The 22,542-nt window shown below is 41.2% G+C and overlaps 1 protein-coding gene across 8 annotated transcripts in view; it reads right to left on the bottom strand.

Annotated features, from left to right (window-relative positions):
• The window catches only part of AMPH (amphiphysin), a 449,568-nt gene that overhangs the window by 128,732 nt on the left and 298,294 nt on the right, over window positions 1-22,542 (bottom strand). For all 8 annotated transcript variants that reach the window (XM_070726278.1, XM_070726279.1, XM_070726284.1 and 5 more), the window contains one exon: window positions 18,728-18,869. In XM_070726278.1, coding sequence (XP_070582379.1) covers window positions 18,728-18,869 — 142 coding nt within the window. The remainder of the gene's footprint in view (window positions 1-18,727; window positions 18,870-22,542) is intronic.

Genomic DNA, 22,542 nt, shown 5'->3' with positions numbered 1-22,542 from the left:
GGGAAGAGGAGAGGTGGAAAACCCTCCGTGAAAGGTTGAGGACACATGGAGAGCAAACTGGGAAGAGGAGAGGTGGAAAACCCTCCGTGAAAGGTTGAGGACACATGGGGAGCAAACTGGGAAGAGGAGAGGTGGAAAACCCTCCGTGAAAGGTTGAGGACACATGGGGAACAAACTGGGAAGAGGAGAGGTGGGAAACCCTCCGTGAAAGGTTGAGGACACATGGAGAGCAAACAGCTTTCGGAGACTGCTGGGGAGCTGCACGGCTGTTTTAAAAGGTGACAGCCGGGCTGGGGGGCTTCCCAGCAACCTCCTGAAGCCAACCCGGAAGTTCGGGTTTGGTATTCGTAACATGAAAAAAGTTCGTAAGAAGAGGCAAATTTTTTCTGAACCCCGGGTTCGTATCTCGAGTTGTTCGTAAGACGAGGGGTTCGTATCTTGAGGTACCACTGTATATATATATATATATATATATATATATATATGTTTTCGTAGATTTTCACGGGTACAGGTATGACGGTCTTGGTATATTCGGGTTTCTTCCCGTGTAGGATTTGGAAATTTCTGGCGACGTTTCGATGAGGTCCCACTCATCATCTTCAGGCTGGTGTTTCTGTCCTTGTTCTCAGGCGAACACTGCGAGACCTTAGCTGCCTTCCTTCTATAAATACTGGTGGCTGGGTGTGGTTTGATGGCTCAGCAATTGCCTGCTGTGTAGAAACTTCCTGGTGGGTCAGAGGGGTAACAATTGGGGTCGTTGATGTAGCTGAGGTATGCTGATTAGTTAATGGTTGTAGATTAGGCGTGATGTCCTGAGTAGTTAGAACTTGCAGGCTGCTTGATTGCTTTACAATGTGTGTCCTGAGTCTGGTTTCTGTGGCTGGGATATGTTTGAGGGCTGGTTTCCAGATGTCTGGTAAGCGAGAGGTATCATCCCGCTTGTTCATATTTTGGGGATGTTTTTCTATCTCGATAGCTTCCATGATTATTCTTTTGCTGTAGTGTTCTGTTTTGGAAATTAATTTGGTACTGTCAAAATCAATTTCATGTCCTGTGGTTTTGAAGTGTTGGAAAAGGGAGGAGGTTTTTTCTTTTTTCTTTAATGCATTCTTATGTTCTGCAACACGTGCATTTACTCTCCTGTTTGTTTGTCCAATATATGTGGCTGGGCAGTTTTTACACGGTATTTGATACACTCCCTGGTTTTCAAGTTGGATATTGTCTTTCGGGTTTCTTAGGATGTTGGCTATTTTTTTATCTGTACCAAAGGCTGTCTTGATGTTGTGTCTGCGGAGAATTTTACTGATTTTATCTGTGGTGCCCTTGATGTAAGGGAGGAGGGCGATGCCATTGTCCTGTTCTGTGTCTTGGTTCTTGGGGGGTGTCTCTTTTTGGATTAAGTTGTTGATTGCCTCTCTTTGGAATCCATTGGAAATTAATACATTAGTGAGACTGTGTAATTCAGGTTCCAGGTGGTCTTTGTCGGCTAGGCGTTTGGTTCTGGAAATGAGGGTCTTGGCTACGGAATTGATCTGTGCGGGGTGGTGGTGGGATTTTGCGTTCAAGTAGCGGTTGGTGTGTGTCTTCTTCTGGTATACGGTGTGTCCTAGGGAGCCATCGGGTTTTTTGTAGATTAGGACATCCAGGAAGGGAAGTTTGTTGTTGGTTTCTATTTCCATGGTGAATTGTATTTTGGGGTGTAGGCTGTTGAGATGTGTGAGAAAGCTGTCCAGTTTTTCTTTCCCATGTGGCCAAATTACGAAGGTGTCATCTACATATCTAAGCCAGAGTTTGGGTTTGTATTCAGATTTGTCCAAGGCATTGGTTTCAAAATATTCCAAATCCTACACGGGAAGAAACCCGAATATACCAAGACCGTCATACCTGTACCCGTGAAAATCTACGAAAACAAATATCTTACCTCTACGGGGAGGATACCTTCTTGCTGACCAGGACCTATGAGAAACTCGAGGTCCAAAGAGCTACCATCCTATGTGACCTCAAATTTCTACGCAACTGCCGAGACAGAAACCTGATCCCCAAATGCTGCCAACTAAAATTCCATTCTAAAACCCCATCCACTGAACGGATCCTGAAAAGAACTGAATTAGCCCTAATCAGAAACGAACTCCACAGAAAAAGATTCCTACTAGACCAAACCAACAAAGACCTACTCAGTCTTCACCTCAAACTCAGCAACAGAATCCACCCAATACTCTGGGACAAATCCAAACAACTAGCCCTCTGGAGAGCTGAAACAGAAACCTCCCTCAATACAGACATACACACCAGGAAACTCCATAATTTGGAAAAACACCAGAAGCCAAAACCTTTTCCACAGCAACTCATAAAGAATACAGTACATAATATATCGGACAGGACCCTCACCACAGCAGAAACCAACGTCCTCTCCAAAGGATTCAACTTTGCAGTTGCCCCCAAACGCATACCCACTGAAAACATCATATGCGGAGTTGAAGCCACCCTAACCAAAATCAACCAAGATGAAGCCAACAAAATCAGACTCGAAGTCACCAATGTCCTCTGCTCTAGCATTCCACCCAGAAGCAACTTACATAAAGATGAACAAAAAGCACTCACCAACTTGAGGAAAGACAATAACATAATCATCCTCCCAGCAGACAAAGGCAATGCCACCGTGGTGATGAACACATCTGACTACCAAGACAAGCTATCCAACCTACTCCAAGACCCCGCCTACAAACCTCTAAGCACAGATCCTACCACCTACCTGGAAAAAACCACCAAATCCAAAATAAAAGCTTCTCCCATCAGTCAAGAAATCCAGCAAAGAATCATCCCCAGAGAAAAATCATCCAGATGCCCCAAGCTCTATGGCCTCCCCAAGATACACAAAGAAGGAACACCACTCAGACCCATAGTCAGCTCCATAGGCTCACCCCTACAGAATCTTGCCAAATTTCTCGCCAAACAACTCCAGCCCTATGCAGAATCCATCATGTCTCATGTACAAAACTCATTCCACTTCATAGAAATCATAAAGGAACAAAACCTACAACCCAGTGACCTTCTCGTAAGCTTCGATGTCATATCTCTCTTCACCCAAGTGCCTATCAAAGAAGCCCTGACAGCCATCCAAAACAAATACAACCCCCCGAAGCACATCTTAGATCTGACCAACCACTGCCTGATGAATACATACTTCATCCACAATGGACAGAGATACAAACAGATAGAAGGAGCCCCCATGGGATCACCCCTGTCACCCGTCATCGCAAACTTATACATGGAATATTTTGAAACCAATGCCTTGGACAAATCTGAATACAAACCCAAACTCTGGCTTAGATATGTAGATGACACCTTCGTAATTTGGCCACATGGGAAAGAAAAACTGGACAGCTTTCTCACACATCTCAACAGCCTACACCCCAAAATACAATTCACCATGGAAATAGAAACCAACAACAAACTTCCCTTCCTGGATGTCCTAATCTACAAAAAACCCGATGGCTCCCTAGGACACACCGTATACCAGAAGAAGACACACACCAACCGCTACTTGAACGCAAAATCCCACCACCACCCCGCACAGATCAATTCCGTAGCCAAGACCCTCATTTCCAGAACCAAACGCCTAGCCGACAAAGACCACCTGGAACCTGAATTACACAGTCTCACTAATGTATTAATTTCCAATGGATTCCAAAGAGAGGCAATCAACAACTTAATCCAAAAAGAGACACCCCCCAAGAACCAAGACACAGAACAGGACAATGGCATCGCCCTCCTCCCTTACATCAAGGGCACCACAGATAAAATCAGTAAAATTCTCCGCAGACACAACATCAAGACAGCCTTTGGTACAGATAAAAAAATAGCCAACATCCTAAGAAACCCGAAAGACAATATCCAACTTGAAAACCAGGGAGTGTATCAAATACCGTGTAAAAACTGCCCAGCCACATATATTGGACAAACAAACAGGAGAGTAAATGCACGTGTTGCAGAACATAAGAATGCATTAAAGAAAAAAGAAAAAACCTCCTCCCTTTTCCAACACTTCAAAACCACAGGACATGAAATTGATTTTGACAGTACCAAATTAATTTCCAAAACAGAACACTACAGCAAAAGAATAATCATGGAAGCTATCGAGATAGAAAAACATCCCCAAAATATGAACAAGCGGGATGATACCTCTCGCTTACCAGACATCTGGAAACCAGCCCTCAAACATATCCCAGCCACAGAAACCAGACTCAGGACACACATTGTAAAGCAATCAAGCAGCCTGCAAGTTCTAACTACTCAGGACATCACGCCTAATCTACAACCATTAACTAATCAGCATACCTCAGCTACATCAACGACCCCAATTGTTACCCCTCTGACCCACCAGGAAGTTTCTACACAGCAGGCAATTGCTGAGCCATCAAACCACACCCAGCCACCAGTATTTATAGAAGGAAGGCAGCTAAGGTCTCGCAGTGTTCGCCTGAGAACAAGGACAGAAACACCAGCCTGAAGATGATGAGTGGGACCTCATCGAAACGTCGCCAGAAATTTCCAAATCCTACACGGGAAGAAACCCGAATATACCAAGACCGTCATATATATATATATATATATATATATATATATATATATATATATATATATATATATATATATATTTGTATTTAAATTTATTTAAATCAAACCAGTCTGCAAACTCTTGCTCCAGTTGTATCTCTGGGTCATCAAAAGCTAGCCATTAATTCCAGGTTGTAGAGATTAATATGAAAGGACAGACAGATTCCTGATCAAAATGTTTTAAATTTACATCAAATCACACCATAATTCTTCTTCCAGAAGTCTTTTAAATGTCCGCCATTGTATATGCCTTCCTTCCGCTTGTTAATGACAGTCCACCAGTCTCAACGGAGATTCTCTGGAAGATCCTAGATCATTTGAGTCTTTCTGTATCCTTCTCTGTCTTTCCAAGGTAAAAATCCCAGTTCTCAGTTCCCCAGTCTTTAGTCTTAGTCCAAGTCTTTTTATTTTAGTATACAGTAGTCCCTCGCTATACCGCGCTTCACCTACTGCGGCTTCACTTCATCGTGGGTTTCTGAGGAAGCCGATCGGCAGATTTAAACAGCCCGCCGAACTCGAACGGCAGGTTTTTTAAAAAAATAAATAAAAATCTAAAATTGTAAATACTGTATTTAAATACTGTATCTAAAATAAATACTGTGTGGGAAGGGTTTATAAACACTTAAAACAATGAAAACTTACCAAACAATTACAATATAAATACTTAAATAAGTACTATCAGTCGATAAATTCCCCATCGCGGATTTCACCTATCGCGGCCAGGTCTGGAACGTAACACCAGCGATAGGTGAGGGACTACTGTATGTACAGTATAGTCCACCACGTAAAGTGAGACAAGACAAGAAGGGAAAAAAAATACATAAAGTAAGGTCTAGCGTGTCCTGATATTAGGTAAATCCACTGTCACTATTTCTCAAACAAAAAAGGAAAAAAAGCATTGTTTTTTGTAGCTTTTAATTGTCCTCAGGGAGCGTCAGATCTTCTAAGTGAAAATAGCAAAAGATTTAGAGGCTTCTTTGACCATTTTTTTCGTCTTTTGTTTTAACTTGCCGCTAGCGGAGGGGGGGGGGAGATGGCATCTCCCTCCTCTTTCCTTCTGAGATCTTTACAGTTCGTAAATAAAATTGGAAAATGGCTCAGTTCCAAAGGGTAAACTCACTGTTTACTCTCAAAGTTCATCGGATTCTGGTATGTTTGGAATCAGATCCACCGTCACGATCGCCCTTGCTGGTTAGTGCTTCGTCTCCAGCTGGAAGCACTCTAGGCCACCATGTTGCTCCTAGTTTACAGGCACACGATCTTTCCGGGGGATATTTCGCTTCGTCGATCGGGCTGTCGCCCCAAAAATCAGACTGACGATACCCCCTTCCTTCAGACTTTTGCATGTAAGGTCTGTGGCCCACAAAGACCAATCGGGTGTCTATAGAACAGCAGTGTCAAACGGAGCTCAGCTCCACACCGACCGTCCGGCTCCACAGTTGGCTCCGCCCCCGTCAACTATTTTCCTTTTTCATGTTACGGTTCATATTAGCTAATTAACTAATTATCCCTTGTGTTTAATGTATATGTACAAATTGATTAATTAAGTGATTATTATTTTTCTTATCCTTTTTCTTTTTTTCTTTTTTTTCTTTGTTCTTGTTTCTTTTTTCTTTTTCTTGTATGCTCTATTGTATGTTTTAAATGTTCTTTATGTTTTGTTTTTAATATAAATATTTCAATAAAAACTTTTTTTTTAAAAAAGGAAGTAGATATAAGAAAGAGGTGGGGTAGAGAAAGGATAAGGGAGAGCAGGATAAGGGAAATAGATTTGATACAATTGAGAATAACAAAGAGAAGGGAATGGAATACCCTATTAAAATTGAAAAGGAATCAAATGAAGTTGATGAGATCCAATTGAATAAATTTGGATGACAATGAGACAAAAATAATGAGTTGGGGGACAAAATCAATGAAACAAAGGGCAAGATATTTAAAGAACAGGAAAGAAAAATCATGTATATTAGCATTAAGAGACCCTTGTGGAGTAGTTAGATATGGTAAAGAGCAGCTGGAGCAGATAATGAGGAAATATTATGAGGATTTGTATAAAGAGGAGCAGGTAAATTTGGAGTTATTAATGCAGAAATCACACATGATGAAATTGCTAGAATAATTAAAGGGTTAAAACAAGCCAAAGCACTGGGCCCTGATGTGTATACAGGAGAATTTTATAAAACTTATGTGAATGAATTGTTGACAGATTTGGGGAAATTGTTTAATGATATACAGTACTTCAAACTCATGATATTCCACAGACATGGAAGATTTCAGAGATTGTTACCATCCTGAAGATCTATTGTGATCTAAGAGATCCAGGGTCCTATCGTCGCATGAGTTTGGCAAATCAAGATTATAAAATATTTATGAAGATATTGGCAAATATTAAAAATATCTTACCAAAAATTATTGAAGAAGAACAATATGGGTTTGTAAAGGGTAGGAAGTAAGTGAACCAACAAGAAATGTAATAAACATGATGCACCATGCTATTGTTACTAAAAGGAAGCTGAGAATTTTGAAATTAGCCTTTGACAAAGTTAATCATAGTTATTTATATAAATTATGCAAGAAATTAAATATGGGGGATAAATTTTGTGAGACTATAAAAGGAATATATCAAGGAAATGAAGCATATATAAGTGTGAATGGACAAAGAACGCAGAGGATTAAAATTCAAAATGGCACTAAACAAGGCCCAATGTGATTTGTAATGGCAATAGAGACATTACCTTATAAGATAAGACAAGATAATACTGGGGAGGATATAAAGTAGGAGAATTAGAAATGAAATTAAATCTATTTGCAGATGATGCAATCATATTGACCCCAACCCCGACAAAGATAATTAAAGGTATATTTTGCAAGAGTTTAAACAGAAATCAGGATTATCAGTCAATATGGAAAAATCAGAGATCGTGTGTTTAAATATAGACCTGAGAGAGCAGATAGAAATTAGGAAGGTATCAGGATTGAAGTTGGGACTGAAGAAAATGAAATATCTGGGAGTTTTGTTATTGAGAAATCCAGGGGAAATTGTGGAGGTGAATTATAGACAAATATGGAGGAAAATGTTAAAACAGATGAGGAGTTGGAAAGAGAAAAGGTTAAGGAGAATGGCCAAAATAAGAGCATTAAAAATTATGATAGCTGCCAAGATGATGTATCTGTTTCAGGTATTGCCAGGTGGTTTATCAGTAGCAAAGTTAAGGGATTGGGACAAAAAACTTAATTATTGGGTTGAAGAAGATAAAAGACCATGAGTAAGGAAAAAGTGGTTAATAGCTAATGAAAAAGATGGTGGTTGTGGAAGCCCTTGTTTGGAGCTGTATAGAGATGCATTTCAAATTGAAAGATTAATGAAGTTGCAATTATTTGAAAATAAATGGGTTAAGTTGGGAAAAGAGATGAATGGGATAAAGAATAGATAATTAATATTTATAAGGTGGAATCAGAGTGATCTAGATAAACTAAAAGGTTCCTTGAAAGGGACTGTAGAAATTTAGAAAAAATGGCAGGGGAAACTAGGATTACAGTGTTCCCTCGATTTCCACGGGGGATGCGTTTTGAGACCACCCGCGAAAGTCGAATTTCCGCAAAGTAGAGATGCGGAAGTAAATACACCATTTTTGGCTATGGACAGTATCACAAGCTTCCCTTAACACTTTAAACCCCTAAATTACCATTTCCCATTCCCTTAACAACCATTTAGTCACCATTATTACTGGTACTCACCATTGAATAAGACACTTAGTGATCCTGATATTTATAAACATAATTATTTATTAACAATAATTAATTTTTTTGTTATAAATTTGCAAAAATTATTAGTTTGGCGATGGTTTTTCCCACCCGATGTTGTCATATGTCATCGCGAAGTATTTTTTAATTAATATTTTTTGAAAAACCGTGGTGTAGATTATTCACAAAGTTCAAACCCGCGAAAATCGAGGGAACACTGTATACAAATCAAAATTGTTATCGTTATATGTAATAAACAGAGATAATGAAACAAATTTAAATAGGGCAATAGGAGAGTTGAAGGGAAAAGGGATAACCAGGATAAAACAGTTATATGAGAAGGATGGGAGGGTTAGTAGAAATCGTATAGAATGGTGGTTGGGCTAGGGATGATGGCTGCAAATAAATGTGATATGTAAATATTTGAATAAAAGCGAGAATAAAGAAGTACTGCTAAGGGAGGAGATAGAGTTAGGGAAAATAATGAGAGAGAAAAATGATGGCACCAAGGCACAGGCAAGTAATATATATAAGATGTTATTGCAAGCAGACAGGTGTGTGATCCAAGGATTGACTAGATGGTGGCAAAGTGAATTACAAGTAGATGTGCAAGAGATGAAGAATATAATGGAGAGTATAAGAAAAATTAAGAATACAAGGGTTAGAGAAATGAGGAGGAAAATATTCCATAAGTGATATAACACACCTGCCCAACTTGCATATTTTCAGCAGAATGTTAGGAATACTTGTTGGCATGGGTGTCAAGATAAAGGGGTGTTTATGCATATGATCTGGTAATGTCCAGTAGTGCAGAAATTTTAGAAAGAAGCACAAGAAGATAGTAATAGGATGTTAAATATACGATGGACAATTACAAAGGAAATGGCAGTATTAGTTAAAAGGAACGAGAGGGGAAAATTTACAGAAATAAAAGAAGCAGCGATAGTAAGTGCTCAGGTGGTAATAGTCCTAGATTGGAAAGATGCGACAAAATGGACAATAGAAAACTGGTGGATCATATTCAGTTTGAGATTATGGATAAGAGGATGAATTCGGCCAATGAAACTAGTCTGAAGGAACTGATGGGACGATGGGACATGGTAAGAATGTGGTTAGTAGAATTCGAGACCAAGGTACAAAGAATAAATTAGAATTACTTTTTAATATGTAAATAAATATATTGTTCTTAAGTTAAAATGTTATATAGAAAATATGCCCTCCTCTTAGTGGAGGGATATGAATGATGTTTGGTGGTGGGCACTCTAAACACTGAGTGTTACTTGTTATGTGAATGTTCTATTATTGCTATAAAATCAATTAAAAATTCTAAAAAAAATATGAAAACTGATTGTAAGACATTTTTTTCAATGCTGTTGTAACTTCAAATGATTGCTATACAAATCCTTGTAAGTCAAGAAGTATCTCTACAGCATAAAAGATAGTATTCAATTACACAACAAATATTTTAAAATACCAAAATTGTATTCATGTAGTTATCTGTCAATCATTGAAAGCTCTGCTTTCACTATACCCTTCAAAATTGGCAGAATCTCTTTGTGCTACCAACTGGGGGATTTCACATCATAAAGTTCCCAAATTTGAAAAACATTGCAGTGCTTTTACTCAGGATCAAATTGGGGTGACAGCACAGAACAGCAGATGAAGGGGGAATTAAAAAGATCTCTCAGCAATATTATCAGAGTATTTTGCTTGTTATAGCACAAAGATGGTCATTTAGCCAAGGAAAATACTCTCATAAATGGCTTTCATCTTGGAAACACTCCACCGATAAGGCAGGCAGAAATTGGGCAATGGTTAAGTCTAAGGCTTTCCATCTTATAGCAATATCACATAGACTTGTAATATGCTTTATAGTCCCCTCTAAGTGGTTTACAGAGTTAGCATATTTTCCCAATAATGTGGGTTCCTTTTCCCCAACTTTGGACAGATCAAAGGCAGCATCAAACTCCTCATGCCATCATTGGACTTCCTATCTGGACAATTCATGACATATGGAAGAGTTACTAACCTGTGAAATTCTACTGGCATGTTGAAGGACTACACACCTGGTTGGCTCCCTCGAGGGGTGTGTGGGTGGGTGGGTGGTATTCCTCATCTTTCCCGGAGCAGTTGCCCCCCCCCAACCGAGCATGTTTTCGGGGTGCACTGGGCTAGCAATGGACTGGCCCTCAGGAAACCCGGGTGAAGGCTATCTATCCATCCATCCATCCATCCATCCATCCATCTATACATCATCTATCTATCTATCTATCTATCTATCTATCTATCTATCTATCTATCTATCTATCTATCTATCTATCATTATTATGTCAATACAACACAACAAATGAGATCACTATATGCCGGATTTCGTATTTCACCACCAGTCAGGTGCTTCCCAAATACCTAGGACTGCGTGATGTAGCGGCGAATTATGTTTGCCAATCCCAGTAAAGTCAGCTAATGCATGCTTCTCTTCTTCCACTGTCTGCTTCACTTGCAAAAGTCCTCTGCCACCTATTTTCCTTGGTAAATACAGCCTGTCAACATTACTGCAGGGGTGTAGTGCATGATGGATCATCATTAAGTTTCTGGTTTTCCTGTCCAAGTTGTCCAGCTCTGCTTGAGTCCAGTTCACTATGCCAGCTGTGTATGGCCCAAGTATTTATAGCTTTGATAGTGTTGCCACCATTCAGTTTGCTCTTCAAAAATTTTCTGGTCCTCTGGACTATTTGCTAATCACAGTTTTCACATGACCATGCTTGATATTATCCAGTTGCAAAATGCCCAAGCATCTGTAGGCTTCTGGCTGGTGGCACTTGATGGTTTGACCATTTGGCATTTCAATGCTCTTGCTTTTAGTGATTTCCCCCTTTTTCAGTGCCACTGTGGCACATTTATCCAGGCCAAACTCCATGCTAATGTCATTGCTAAAGATTACCACAGTGTTGGTTAATGACTGTATCTCAGTTTTTGATTTTCCGTACAACTTCAGGTCATCCATATACAGCAGGTGTGAAATTTTTGGTGAAGTCCTAGCAGTTTGGTAGCCTAGGTTTGTTTTCTGTAGAATGAGTGACAGCAAGATTATAGCAATGATGAATAGCAATAGTTTCCTGGTATGGCTCCTGTCGCTGCATCTTTCTGTATTAAATATGTTCTGACAGTTGTAAGCCATTCACTGATATCTCCTGTCTGCAGCATTTTGTTGAACTATTCGGCCATTTTTGCATGCAGGTTGGTCAGGTATTTCAGCCAAAACTCATGCACATGATTAGTGCCAGGGGATGTCCAGTTCTTTACTTTCTTCACTCTTTTTGCAATCATTTCCAGCTGCTGCATATTGCTCTTTGAGAATTTTTTCTCAAACTCCTTTATCCACCCAGCAGTTTTGTTATAGACCTTTTCGACCTCCCAGAGATCTTTCCAGAACTTTGTTGTTATTTTCACCTCTGGCTTTTCAATTTTCTTATCTGTTTGCTGATGCAGGTTCTGGTAGAACTGCCTCTGGTTGGATTGAAATGTTTGATTAAGCCTGTACTGGGTGATCCTAGCTTCATATCGCTCAATTTTCCTGGCTGTCGCTGTTATCTGCTGCTTTACAATTTCCAGACCTTCCTCGATTTTTCTTGTATTAAGCCAGTATTTTTTGTCATATAGTCTTTGATATTTTGATTGTTCAGTTTCTGCTCCTTAATGTTCTTCAAGTTACTTGCATCTGATCTCAAGCTTTTGATTTTCAGTTCTAGTCAGATTTTCCATTTTGGTTTTCCAGTTGGTTTCTATTGCAGTAACCCTGGTTCTTCAGTTACTATTACAGCTGTACTGTAGGCAAGCTGATTCAATTCTTCAATCTTCTTCTTCTTCTTCTTCTTCTTCTTCTTCTTCTTCTTCTTCTTCTTCTTCTTCTTCTTCTTCTTCTTCTTCTTCTTCTTCTTCTTCTTCTTCTTCCCAGAAATCGAACATTCCCCCTGAACACTGAGGATTGAATTTCTAGAGCTCACCTTTTAGACCTTGGTGACTTGGTGACATCATTGCTGACTTGATTATGAATTCGATCTACCTCCTATTTTCTTAATAATTTAATAATTAATACTTTTGTATTATTTAGAGTAATTTTAGAGTGATTGATACTAAGTATTAATTATTTTTAGAGTTGTATTTTATTGATATTGATGTTTTAGCAATTAATGTTTTAGCTAATTTATTGGGTTTTTAAAAAAATGATAGATATCGGGTGGGTGGGAAGGTATGCATGGGATGGATGGTTAGGGGGGGTCGGCATGTACGAGATAAATGGGAATAGCATGAATGACCAATTGTGCTGACCAATTGGCCCCCATCTTCACCCAAATCTTCAACAAATCACTAGAGTTGTGCTATGTTCCTTCCTGCTTCAAACGCTTGACTATCATCCCAGTGCCGAAGAAGCCCTCCATCAAGGAACTGAATGACTACAGACCAGTTGCTCTAACATCTGTAGTTATGAAAACCTTTGAAAGGCTAGTGATGTTTCACTTGAAAACCATCACGGATCCACTGTTAGACACCCTGCAATTTGCATACCAAGCAAATAGATCAACAGATGATGCTGTTAATATGGCTCTACACTACATCCTTCAACATCTTGAATCTCAAATGACCTACGCTAGGGTCCTCTTTGTGGACTTCAGTTCAGCATTCAGTACCATCGTACCGGACATTCTCTTAACCAAACTAAATCAGCTAGTGGTACCTGAACACACTTGTAAGTGGATCACAAGCTTCCTAATAGACAGGAAGCAGCAGGTGAAGCTAGGAAAAATCACATCAGATACATGTACAATTAGCACAGGTGCCCCCCAAGGCTGGGTACTCTCACCACTTCTCTTCTCTCTATACACTAATGACTGCATCTCAAACGATCCATCTGTTAAACTACTGAAGTTTGCAGATGATACAACAGTGATCGGACTCATTCGAGACAATGATGAATCCACATACAGATGGGAAGTTGAACAACTATCCTTGTGGTGTGACCAGAACAATCTAGAGCTGAACACACTCAAAACCGTAGAAATGGTGGTAGACTTTAAGAGAAACCCTTCCACCCTTCCACCTCTCACAATACTAGACAACACAGTATCAACAGTAGAGACCTTCAAATTTCTAGGTTCTATCATATCTCAAGACCTAAAACGGTCACCTAACATCAAAAACATCATCAAAAAAGCACAACAAAGAATGTTCTTTCTGCGCCAGCTCAGGAAGCTCAAACTGCCCAAGGAGCTGCTGATACAGTTCTACAGAGGAATCATTGAGTCTGTCATCTGCACCTCTATAACTGTCTGGTTTGGTGCTGCAACCTAACAAGACCGACACTGACTTCAGAGGATAATCAGAACTGCAGAAAAAACAATTGCTGCCAACCTGCCTTCCATTGAGGACCTGTATACTGCACGAGTCAAAAAGAGGGCAGGGAAAATATTTACTGACCCCTCACATCCTGGACACAAATTGTTTCAACTCCTACCCTCAAAACGTCGCTATAGAGCACTGCACACCAAGACAACTAGACACAAGAACAGTTTTTTTCCGAACGCCATCACTCTACTAAACAAATAATTCCCTCAACACTGTCAGACTTCCTACTAAATCTGCACTTCTATTCTACTAGTTTTTCTCATCATTCCTATCACCCATTTCCTCCCATGTTGACTGTATGACTGTAACTTGTTGCTTATATCCTAAGATTTTTATTAATATTGCTTCTTCATTGGTTATTTGACCCCATGACAATCATTAAGTGTTGTACCACATGATTCTTGACAAATGTATATTTTATTTTATGTACGCTGAGAGCATATGCACCAAGACAAATTCCTTGTGTGTCCAATCACACTTGGCCAATAAAAATTCTATTCTATTCTATTCTATTCTATTCTATGAGAATAGGCTACCTGGCGATGGAGAGGCAGGAGGGATGGGGGGTGTCTATCTCTGGGGTGGCAGAGGGCCAGAATATTCCAGTCCTGCTGGGGAGAGGCAGATATGGTGGGAGCCATGGGGCAAGCTGTTTGAGGGGAAGAAGGGATCACTGCTTGAAAGTGATCCCTTGTTCCGGGCCCATGAGCTCAACCCGGGGTATTGGTGACAAGTGTAATCTGGGCCCTGGGCTCAAGCTGCTGCTACTCAATGCCAGGTCGGTGGTTAACAAGGCTTTCCTCATCCGGGATTTGATCCTGGATGAGGAGACCGACCTGGTAAGTGTGACTGAAACCTGGCTTGGCCCAGAGGGAGGAGTTCGTCTCTCTGAAATTTGCGGAGCCGGGTTTCAGGTATGGCATCAGCCGCGACCCCAGGAAAGGCAGGGGGAGTGGCTGTAATAGCCAAGGAGACCTTTTGCCTACATGGACTCATTGCTCCCAAGATTGCGGGTTGTGAGTCCCTCCTGGTGAAGTTTGACTTAGGGGTGCGGGTGGGCTTGTTGCTCATGTACCGCATGTGAACAGCCCTGCCTGTGCTGCTTGAGGGGTTGGCCAGGTTTGCGGTGGAGTTCCCCAGACTTATTGTTCTGGAGGACTTCAATCTACTGTCACTTGGCAGATCTTCTGGGTTAGCCCAGGAGTTCATGGCCACCATGACAGCCACAGACCTGACTCAAGTAGTTCCAGATCCAACTCACAAGGGGCAGCACGCACCCAACATAGTATTATTCTCGGAGCAGCTGAGCAATGGTCTGAGACTAAGGGACTTAGGTGTGTTGTCTTTGTCATGGTCAGACCATTTTCTACTGTGGCTTAACTTCTTAGGTCCAATTCTCTCCCGCAGGGAGATGGAACCAATTAGGTGGTTCCGCCCCAGATGCCTAATGGACCCAGAGGGCTTTCAGAGGCTGCTTGGGGTTATACCAGATTCACCCGTCCACAGTTCAGGAGAGGCTCTTGCCGTGGCCTGGAACAGGGCTACGACAGAGGCTCTTGACCAGGTTGCGCTGTTGCAACCTCTCTATGGCACTAGACCTCGGAGAGCTCCTTGGTTCACGTAGGAACTCCGGGAGTTGAAATGCTAGAGGAGACGTCTACAGAGGAAAAGTAAGTCCGAGTCCGATCGAACACATATAAGAGCTCACATTAAGACTTACAAAGTGGCACTCAAGGCGGCAAGATGTGCGTATCATGCCGCCTTGATTGCATTAGCGGACTCTCGCCTGGCCGCTCTTTTTAGGGTGACCTGCTCCCTTCTTAATCAGGGGGGAGTTGGGGAGCCCTTGCAGAGCGGTGCTGGGGATTTTAACAAATTTTTCGCTGATAAAATCGCTCTGATCTGGGCGGACCTTGACTCCGATTGGATAACAGAATCGACTGACAATGAGTCAGTGGAGGTGACTGGGGGCCATCCTTGTCCATCTTTCTGGGAGGAATTTGACCTGGTGACACCTGATGAAGTGGACAAGGCCATTGGAGCTGTGAGTTCGGCCACCTGTTTGCTGGATCCATGTCTCTTTTGGCTGGTTTCGGCCAGCAGGGAGGTGACACGGAGCTGGGTCCAGGAGATTGTCAATGCTTCTTTGGGGAGGGGGTCCTTCACAGCTCCCTACAAGGAGACACTTGTGTGCCCCCTCCTCAAGAAGTCTTCCCTGGACCCAGCCGTACTTAATAACTATTGTCCAGTCTCCAACCTTCCCTTTATGGGGAAGGTTGTTGAGAAGGTGGTGTCACTTCAGCTCCAGCAGTATTTGGAAGAAGCCGATTATCTAGGCCCCCAGCAGTCAGGATTCAGGCCCGGCTGCAGCATGGAAATTGCTTTGGTCACACTGATTGATTATCTGTGGCGGGCCCAGAACAGGGGCTTGTCTTCTGTCCTGGTGCTTCTTGACCTCTCAGCAGCTTTCAATATCATCGACCATGGTATCCTTCTGCGCTGGATGGAGGGGTTGGGAGTGCGAGGCACTGTACTGCAGTGGTTTTCCTCCTACCTCACCGGTCGGTCACAGTCAGTGTTAGTGGGGGGTCAGAGGTGGACCTCTAGGTCTCTCCCTTCTGGAATCAACTCCCCCCGGAGATTAGAACTGCCCCCACCCTCCTTGCCTTTCGCAAGCTCCTAAAAACCCACCTATGTCGCCAGGCATGGGGAAGTTGACATGGCCCTTAGCTACTACAATTTATGTATGGTTTGCTTGGATTGTGTGATCAATTTTTTATGATAAGGGTTTTATTCTGTTTTTAATATTGGATTTGTACATTGTGTATTATGTTGTGAGCCATCCTGAGCCTTCGGAGAGGTGTGGCATATAAAGTTAATAAATTATTATTATTAAATTATTATTGTTATCTATCTATCTCTATCTATCTCTATCTCTATATATCTCCATCCCTCTATCTATCTATCTATCTATCCATCCATCCATCCATCCATCCATCCATCCATCCATCCATCTTCTATCTATCTATCTATCTATCTATCTATCTTTCTTTCTTTCTTTCTTTCTTTCTTTCTTTCTTTCTTTCTATCTATCTATCTATCCATCCATCCCACACACTCACACACACACACACCCCGCTCTCTCTTTCCTTTCCTGTTTCTCCTTCTCTTTCTCTTTATGATGGGCAGGAGGGGTGAGGAGAACTTGGAGCAGTTTCTCCTGGACAGAGAAGCCATGCAGGGTTGCCGGGGCTGCCGAGGATCAAGCGGAGGGAGGAGAAGCAGTGGCCGGATTAGGATTTCGGGCTGCTACTTCAACTGGCCGCCACTTCTTTGACCGAGGAGACAAAGGAGAGTGCGTGGCTGTCCCCGCGGGCTCTGGAGAAGGAGGAGGGAGGGGGCATCTCGCCCAGATGCTGGAAAGCAAAGGGAAAATCCCAGGCATTTCAGCCGTCAACAATCGATGTTGGCAATCTGGAGGTGGGGAATCCTGGTGGGGGCCGCAAGCAAATGGGAAATCCTAGTGGTGACAGTCACAAGGCAGGGGAATCCCTGTGGCAGTAAGAGAGCGCAGCCACAGTAAGAGAGCCCACGCACCCAGGCTCCAGTTCGTAAGGTGAAAATGGTTCTTAAGACAAGGAAAACAAATCTTAAACCCCGGGTTCGTATCACGAAAAGTTCGTATGAAGAGGCGTTCGTAAGACAAGATATCACTGTATATATTCAAAGCAGGGTTGGCTTTAGGGAACAGCAAGCAGGCACTGGCCTAGGGTTCTAAAACTTAAGGACTACACATGCTGCCTCTCCTTTTGAATCATTCTAAAAATGAAAATCTTTATAACAACAGAAGGAAGTACCACCAGTCAGTGTGCCATATAATATTTAGTCAACTATCTTTTTGTGTGTGGGTATTTTCTTCTCTTTTTTGCAGGTATGTTTTACTCAGGAGGATAGAAATCTTCTGGAAAGCAAATTTCTCTTCCATGAGGTTAATATTACAACTACTAAGGATAAAGCAGAACTTCATCCAGCAATGTGGAATGGGAATGAGCAGCTGCAGAGTATTTTTCCCATGAATACTATGCCATTAATATTTTATCCATCCTGGAATAGCAAAATCATCAGAAGACAATTACACATTTTCTAGATAGTTTTTGGATCATGAAGTCTTTGAAACTAGTTAAATGTTATTTTAAGTATTTGTACAGTCAGTTACTCTGTTTAGATAAGTACATACTGAGCCTAAGAGAGATAGGCTCTAAGGCTCATCATATTACTCTAGGCGTTATTTCCGATAATGGTCTCTGCTGGGCTGGCAAAGAAGAAGAAACAGGAAGACATAGAAGAAAATTACTCTGAGAAAAAGGAGAAAAATGGCTGGCAAAGGGGAATCTATATAGGATTGGCTATTAAAATTTTATTTATCCCAGAACATTCTGGGTCAAGATTCTTGAAATAATTGTGAGTAAAGAGGAGTCCACAAATCTATTGAAGGAAGAGCACTTGCGGTGGAACATTTCTATTCAATAAAAATGAAGCATGCGTCAATAAACCAAAAACTGCCGAGACTTCTGTTGTGGACAATAACTATATTCTTCTCTAAGAATCTGAAAAGGAATGAGTGTTGTGCATTTTGGATATTCTAATCTTTGAAACATAATTTAGTTGGTCATCAGCAGACTTACCCAAAATTTCTTCAACAGACACTAAACTTCTTCAACAGACACTAGCATGTAAAGCTGACACAAATTAATAAACCACCAATGATAAAGAAATAAGATCACTTTCAGCCTGCTGGAAAAGAAATTATATCCCTATTATATCAGGAGGATAAAAATAGGCATGCTAGGTTTGCTGCTTAAACTGATACAAGAAGCAACTGGAAGCTTTTAGGTCAAAACTGATTTCACTAAAGTAACCTTAAATTGTGATTATGAGTGCCAAAATATTATCTGCATTATGATACCTGTGAAGGAGATTTAGGACGTGTAGGTGCTGGAGAACTCGGAGTTGCCAATGTATGATTTGCATTAGCTTCAGGACTAAGTGGTGGGGAAGCCTCTTCAGGTGGTGATGGAGTTTTTGCAATTCGGAGTGGACCGGAATCACTGGGGGAATGCAAAATATTAATATATGTAAAGTATACCCATTCTCAAGGAACATCTGGGGACATTTACAAAAGAAAATAAAAACATTTTGCTTATTTATGTTATCTATAAAATGCAATAAATCCCAGAAACCAATCTAATGTTTGCTTAGATTTTGATTTTATAGGCTTCTTCTTTTCCTGAATTCTAAAACCCGCTATTATCTACAACAACTACTATAATAAGTTTATACAACTTTCCTATATTATACAAAATTAAGTGGATGTGAGCACTTAATATAGTCCTAGTTTATTTTATGAATATCCACAAAGATATACCTACTTTCTTATTTTTCATGCACTGACATGTGAAGAGTCAACATTCAGATTTTATCTCTGAACATAATCTTTGATTATATGGCATTGCTAACTTTCACTTCTGAATATCAATGCTCATCAGATTTTATTAGAAAATATTTTTCTATATCTCTCTGTATTACCATTTATATTTTGTGTCCTAGTTTTTATTTATTTATTTATTTGTTTGTCTGTCTGTCTGTCTGTCTCTATCTATCTATCTATCTATCTATCTATCTATCTATCTATCTATCTATCTATCTATCTCGATTTCTAGACCGTCCTTCTCTGCGGGACTCAGGTCGGCTTACAAAATAAAGTCAAATACAAAATTAATATATATTTCATTAAAAAATACATATTATGGCCCTTGGCTTTTAAGCTGCAATAAGAAATATATTTGGAAATGAAAACCATTGAGCTAGTCACTGAATTAGTGAAGTCTCACTGTACTATAGTTTCAGTGTTAAAGAGCCAAGCACTTAAGCATCATTTTGGATTAGGTGCCCAAAATCCACCTAAGATTTATAATTTATAAAAATACTAATGTCATATTCTGAAGGTACTGTTCTGTCCAGCTCAGTCAATTAGCAGCAATTAAGCCCCAATGAAGACTCGGAATCCAAAGTAATATGTACATTAGTCTATTTACTGAGCAGCATGCTGAAAACAGTGAGGAAATCAAAGGCATAGTACTTCGCCTGCCAAGAATCCAACATTATCAGTCCCACTGATAATGAATGTCCAGAAGAAAGTCTTAAATTAATTCTTGGCATGAACAAATACTCACAAAGGTTTCTCAAGACTAGATTTTTCAAGGTTGCAGACAGAAAAACACTTTTGCTATTAGCTCTCTATCTATTCAGAAAGGAACATTGCAATTCTGCAATGAACTTCCTTTTTTCCTCCCCTTTCATGCTACCTGTGATGATGTGATCTACGTTGTCGGAAATATTCCTGTCTCCCTCACATTCTTCTGACTCTCACATCTAAAATGGGTCCACCATACCCCGCTCCTCCTCTGACTCTGACACCCTCGTAGTGGTGTGTGTGTCTGTAGCCTCCGGAGTGTCTCAAGGCCCCAACTCTCCCTCGCTTTCACTGTCTGACTCCTCAAATACACTGGCCTATGACTCTCAGATAGACCCGGTTCATACTCCTCAAAGTCTGAGACCAGAGAAGCCGGACATGAGCCAGGTACATGCAGCTATTGTATTCTAAAAGCATCACCAGGTACATGCAGCTATTGTATTCTAAAAGCATCACAACAAGAAGACATGTGCTTTTCAATATCTTTGTGAAGTACTAAAGTAATACATGATTGTTTAAATTTCAATCATGTTTTCTATACTAAAACAGAGCAACATCATTTTTAAAATACAAAAAAAGTTGGTGTTCACTCACCACCTCTTTCTATGGAAAGAGAAGAAATATAAAAGAGAAAGTTGTAATAAAAGAAAGAAAGAAAAAAATTTTTTTCCTTATTTTATTTGCCTCTATTCTCAAAGAAGGTACAGCTACAAGACACTTCTTAAGGCTTATAAATATTTTTTGTGCAAACATGTCTGGTGCAAAAGAGATGTACTTTCAGAAAGTATAATATATTTTTGAACTCAATCATCTTCAGACTTTTCAATGATTTATTTACGTGCTACTTTAATGTTGTTTTCTTGTTAAAATGTTTGAATAGTTCCCCAATCCCGGGCAATAAAGATTTACATAACCCACTCTTCACCTAGCCTTCAGATAAAATAGACTTTATATCCCATAATCAGAAACCAGTCTGAACAATCCCCATAGTCATGCTGGCAGGCATCAAAGTAGATGAAGACTAACCCATATTGGTTGAGGAGACATGAAACAGCCAGTTAAACAGTATCAATACACTTCCAACCAAGATAGGTTTGATGTGCTGATTCCAAAAATATGCTTAGTTTTGCTCTATCACATAAAGTTTCTGATATAGAAGCATTTTTCTTATTACATTTTTTCTACATTTCCAATGTATGTCGTTTTTCTGTTATTCCCAATATCAATATCAACTCAATATCAACACTTCCCAGGATTGTTATTTTGGAGAAAATAGCAGGGGGAAGATCTATTGGATATATTCACTGCCTTGAGTTATTTGTAAAATAATATAGGTGGGATACAAATAAATACAGTAGAACCCCGACTTACGAGACTAATTGGTTCCGGAAGGAGGCTCGTAAGTCGGAACGCTCGTATGACGAAACATTGTTTCCCATAGGAAACAATGTAAAGTCAATTAATCCGTGCAACAACAAAAAAAAACCGCTGCCGCCGAATGTGGAAGTTAGCGTTTGGCTTCAGGAGACAGCTGCGAAGCGGCGCGGGTGTTTTAAAACGTGGCAGTCGGCCTGGGGGGTTTGGGGGCTCCGAGCCCCCCAGGCCGGCTGCCACGTTTTAAAACACCCGCGCCGCTTCGCAGCTGTCTCCTGAAGCCAAACGCGGAAGTTAGCGTTCTGGCTTCAGGAGACAGCTGCGAAGCGGCGCGGGTGTTTTAAAACGTGGCAGCCGGCCTGGGGGGCTCGGAGCCCCCGAACCCCCCAGGCCGGCTGCCACGTTTTAAAACACCCGCGCCGCTTCGCAGCTGTCTCCTGAAGCCAAATGCGGAAGTTAGCGTTCTGGCTTCAGGAGACAGCTGCGAAGCGGCGCGCGTGTTTTAAAACGTGGCAGCCGGCCTGGGGGGCTCGGGGGGAAGCCCCCGAAGCCCCCAGGCCGGCTGCCACGTTTTAAAACACCCGCGCCGCTTCGCAGCTGTCTCCTGAAGCCAAACGCGGAAGTTAGCGTTCTGGCTTCAGGAGACAGCTGCGAAGCGGCGCGCGTGTTTTAAAAGGTTGCAGCCGGCCTGGGGGGCTTGCCAGCACCCCCCCGAGCCCCCCAGGCCGGCTGCAACCTTTTAAAACACGCGGAATACGAGCGCCAAGGAGCTGTCTCCTGAAGCCGAACAAGACAGCTCCTTGGCGCTCGTATCCCGAATGTGAGCTCGGGAGGCGAACAAAAATGTCACTCCCCTCCCAGCTCTTATCTCGAGTAGCTCGTAAGTAGAGCTGCTCGTATGTCGAGGTTCCACTGTAAATGAAAAATTCTGTAATAATGCTATACATTTTATAAATTAATGAGCTGCTCTTTGTCAGGAGCAGCCCTCCCAAACAAGGTCTCCTCCAGACAGAGGCGGGCCACCATTTCTGAGGCTACTCGAATGTGTGCGCAGAAGCTGAATCTCACGCAAGGACGTGTGCATGCAAGATTTCTGGGTTTTTTCGCTTGTGCGCATGCGCAGAAGCAAAAATGCCTGGAAATAGGCCAAAATA

This window comes from Erythrolamprus reginae, chromosome Z (genome assembly GCF_031021105.1).
Source record: "Erythrolamprus reginae isolate rEryReg1 chromosome Z, rEryReg1.hap1, whole genome shotgun sequence".
NCBI lineage: Eukaryota > Metazoa > Chordata > Lepidosauria > Squamata > Dipsadidae > Erythrolamprus > Erythrolamprus reginae.
Note: the sequence above shows the minus strand (reverse complement) of the source record. Positions and strands in the feature narration are given on the sequence as shown.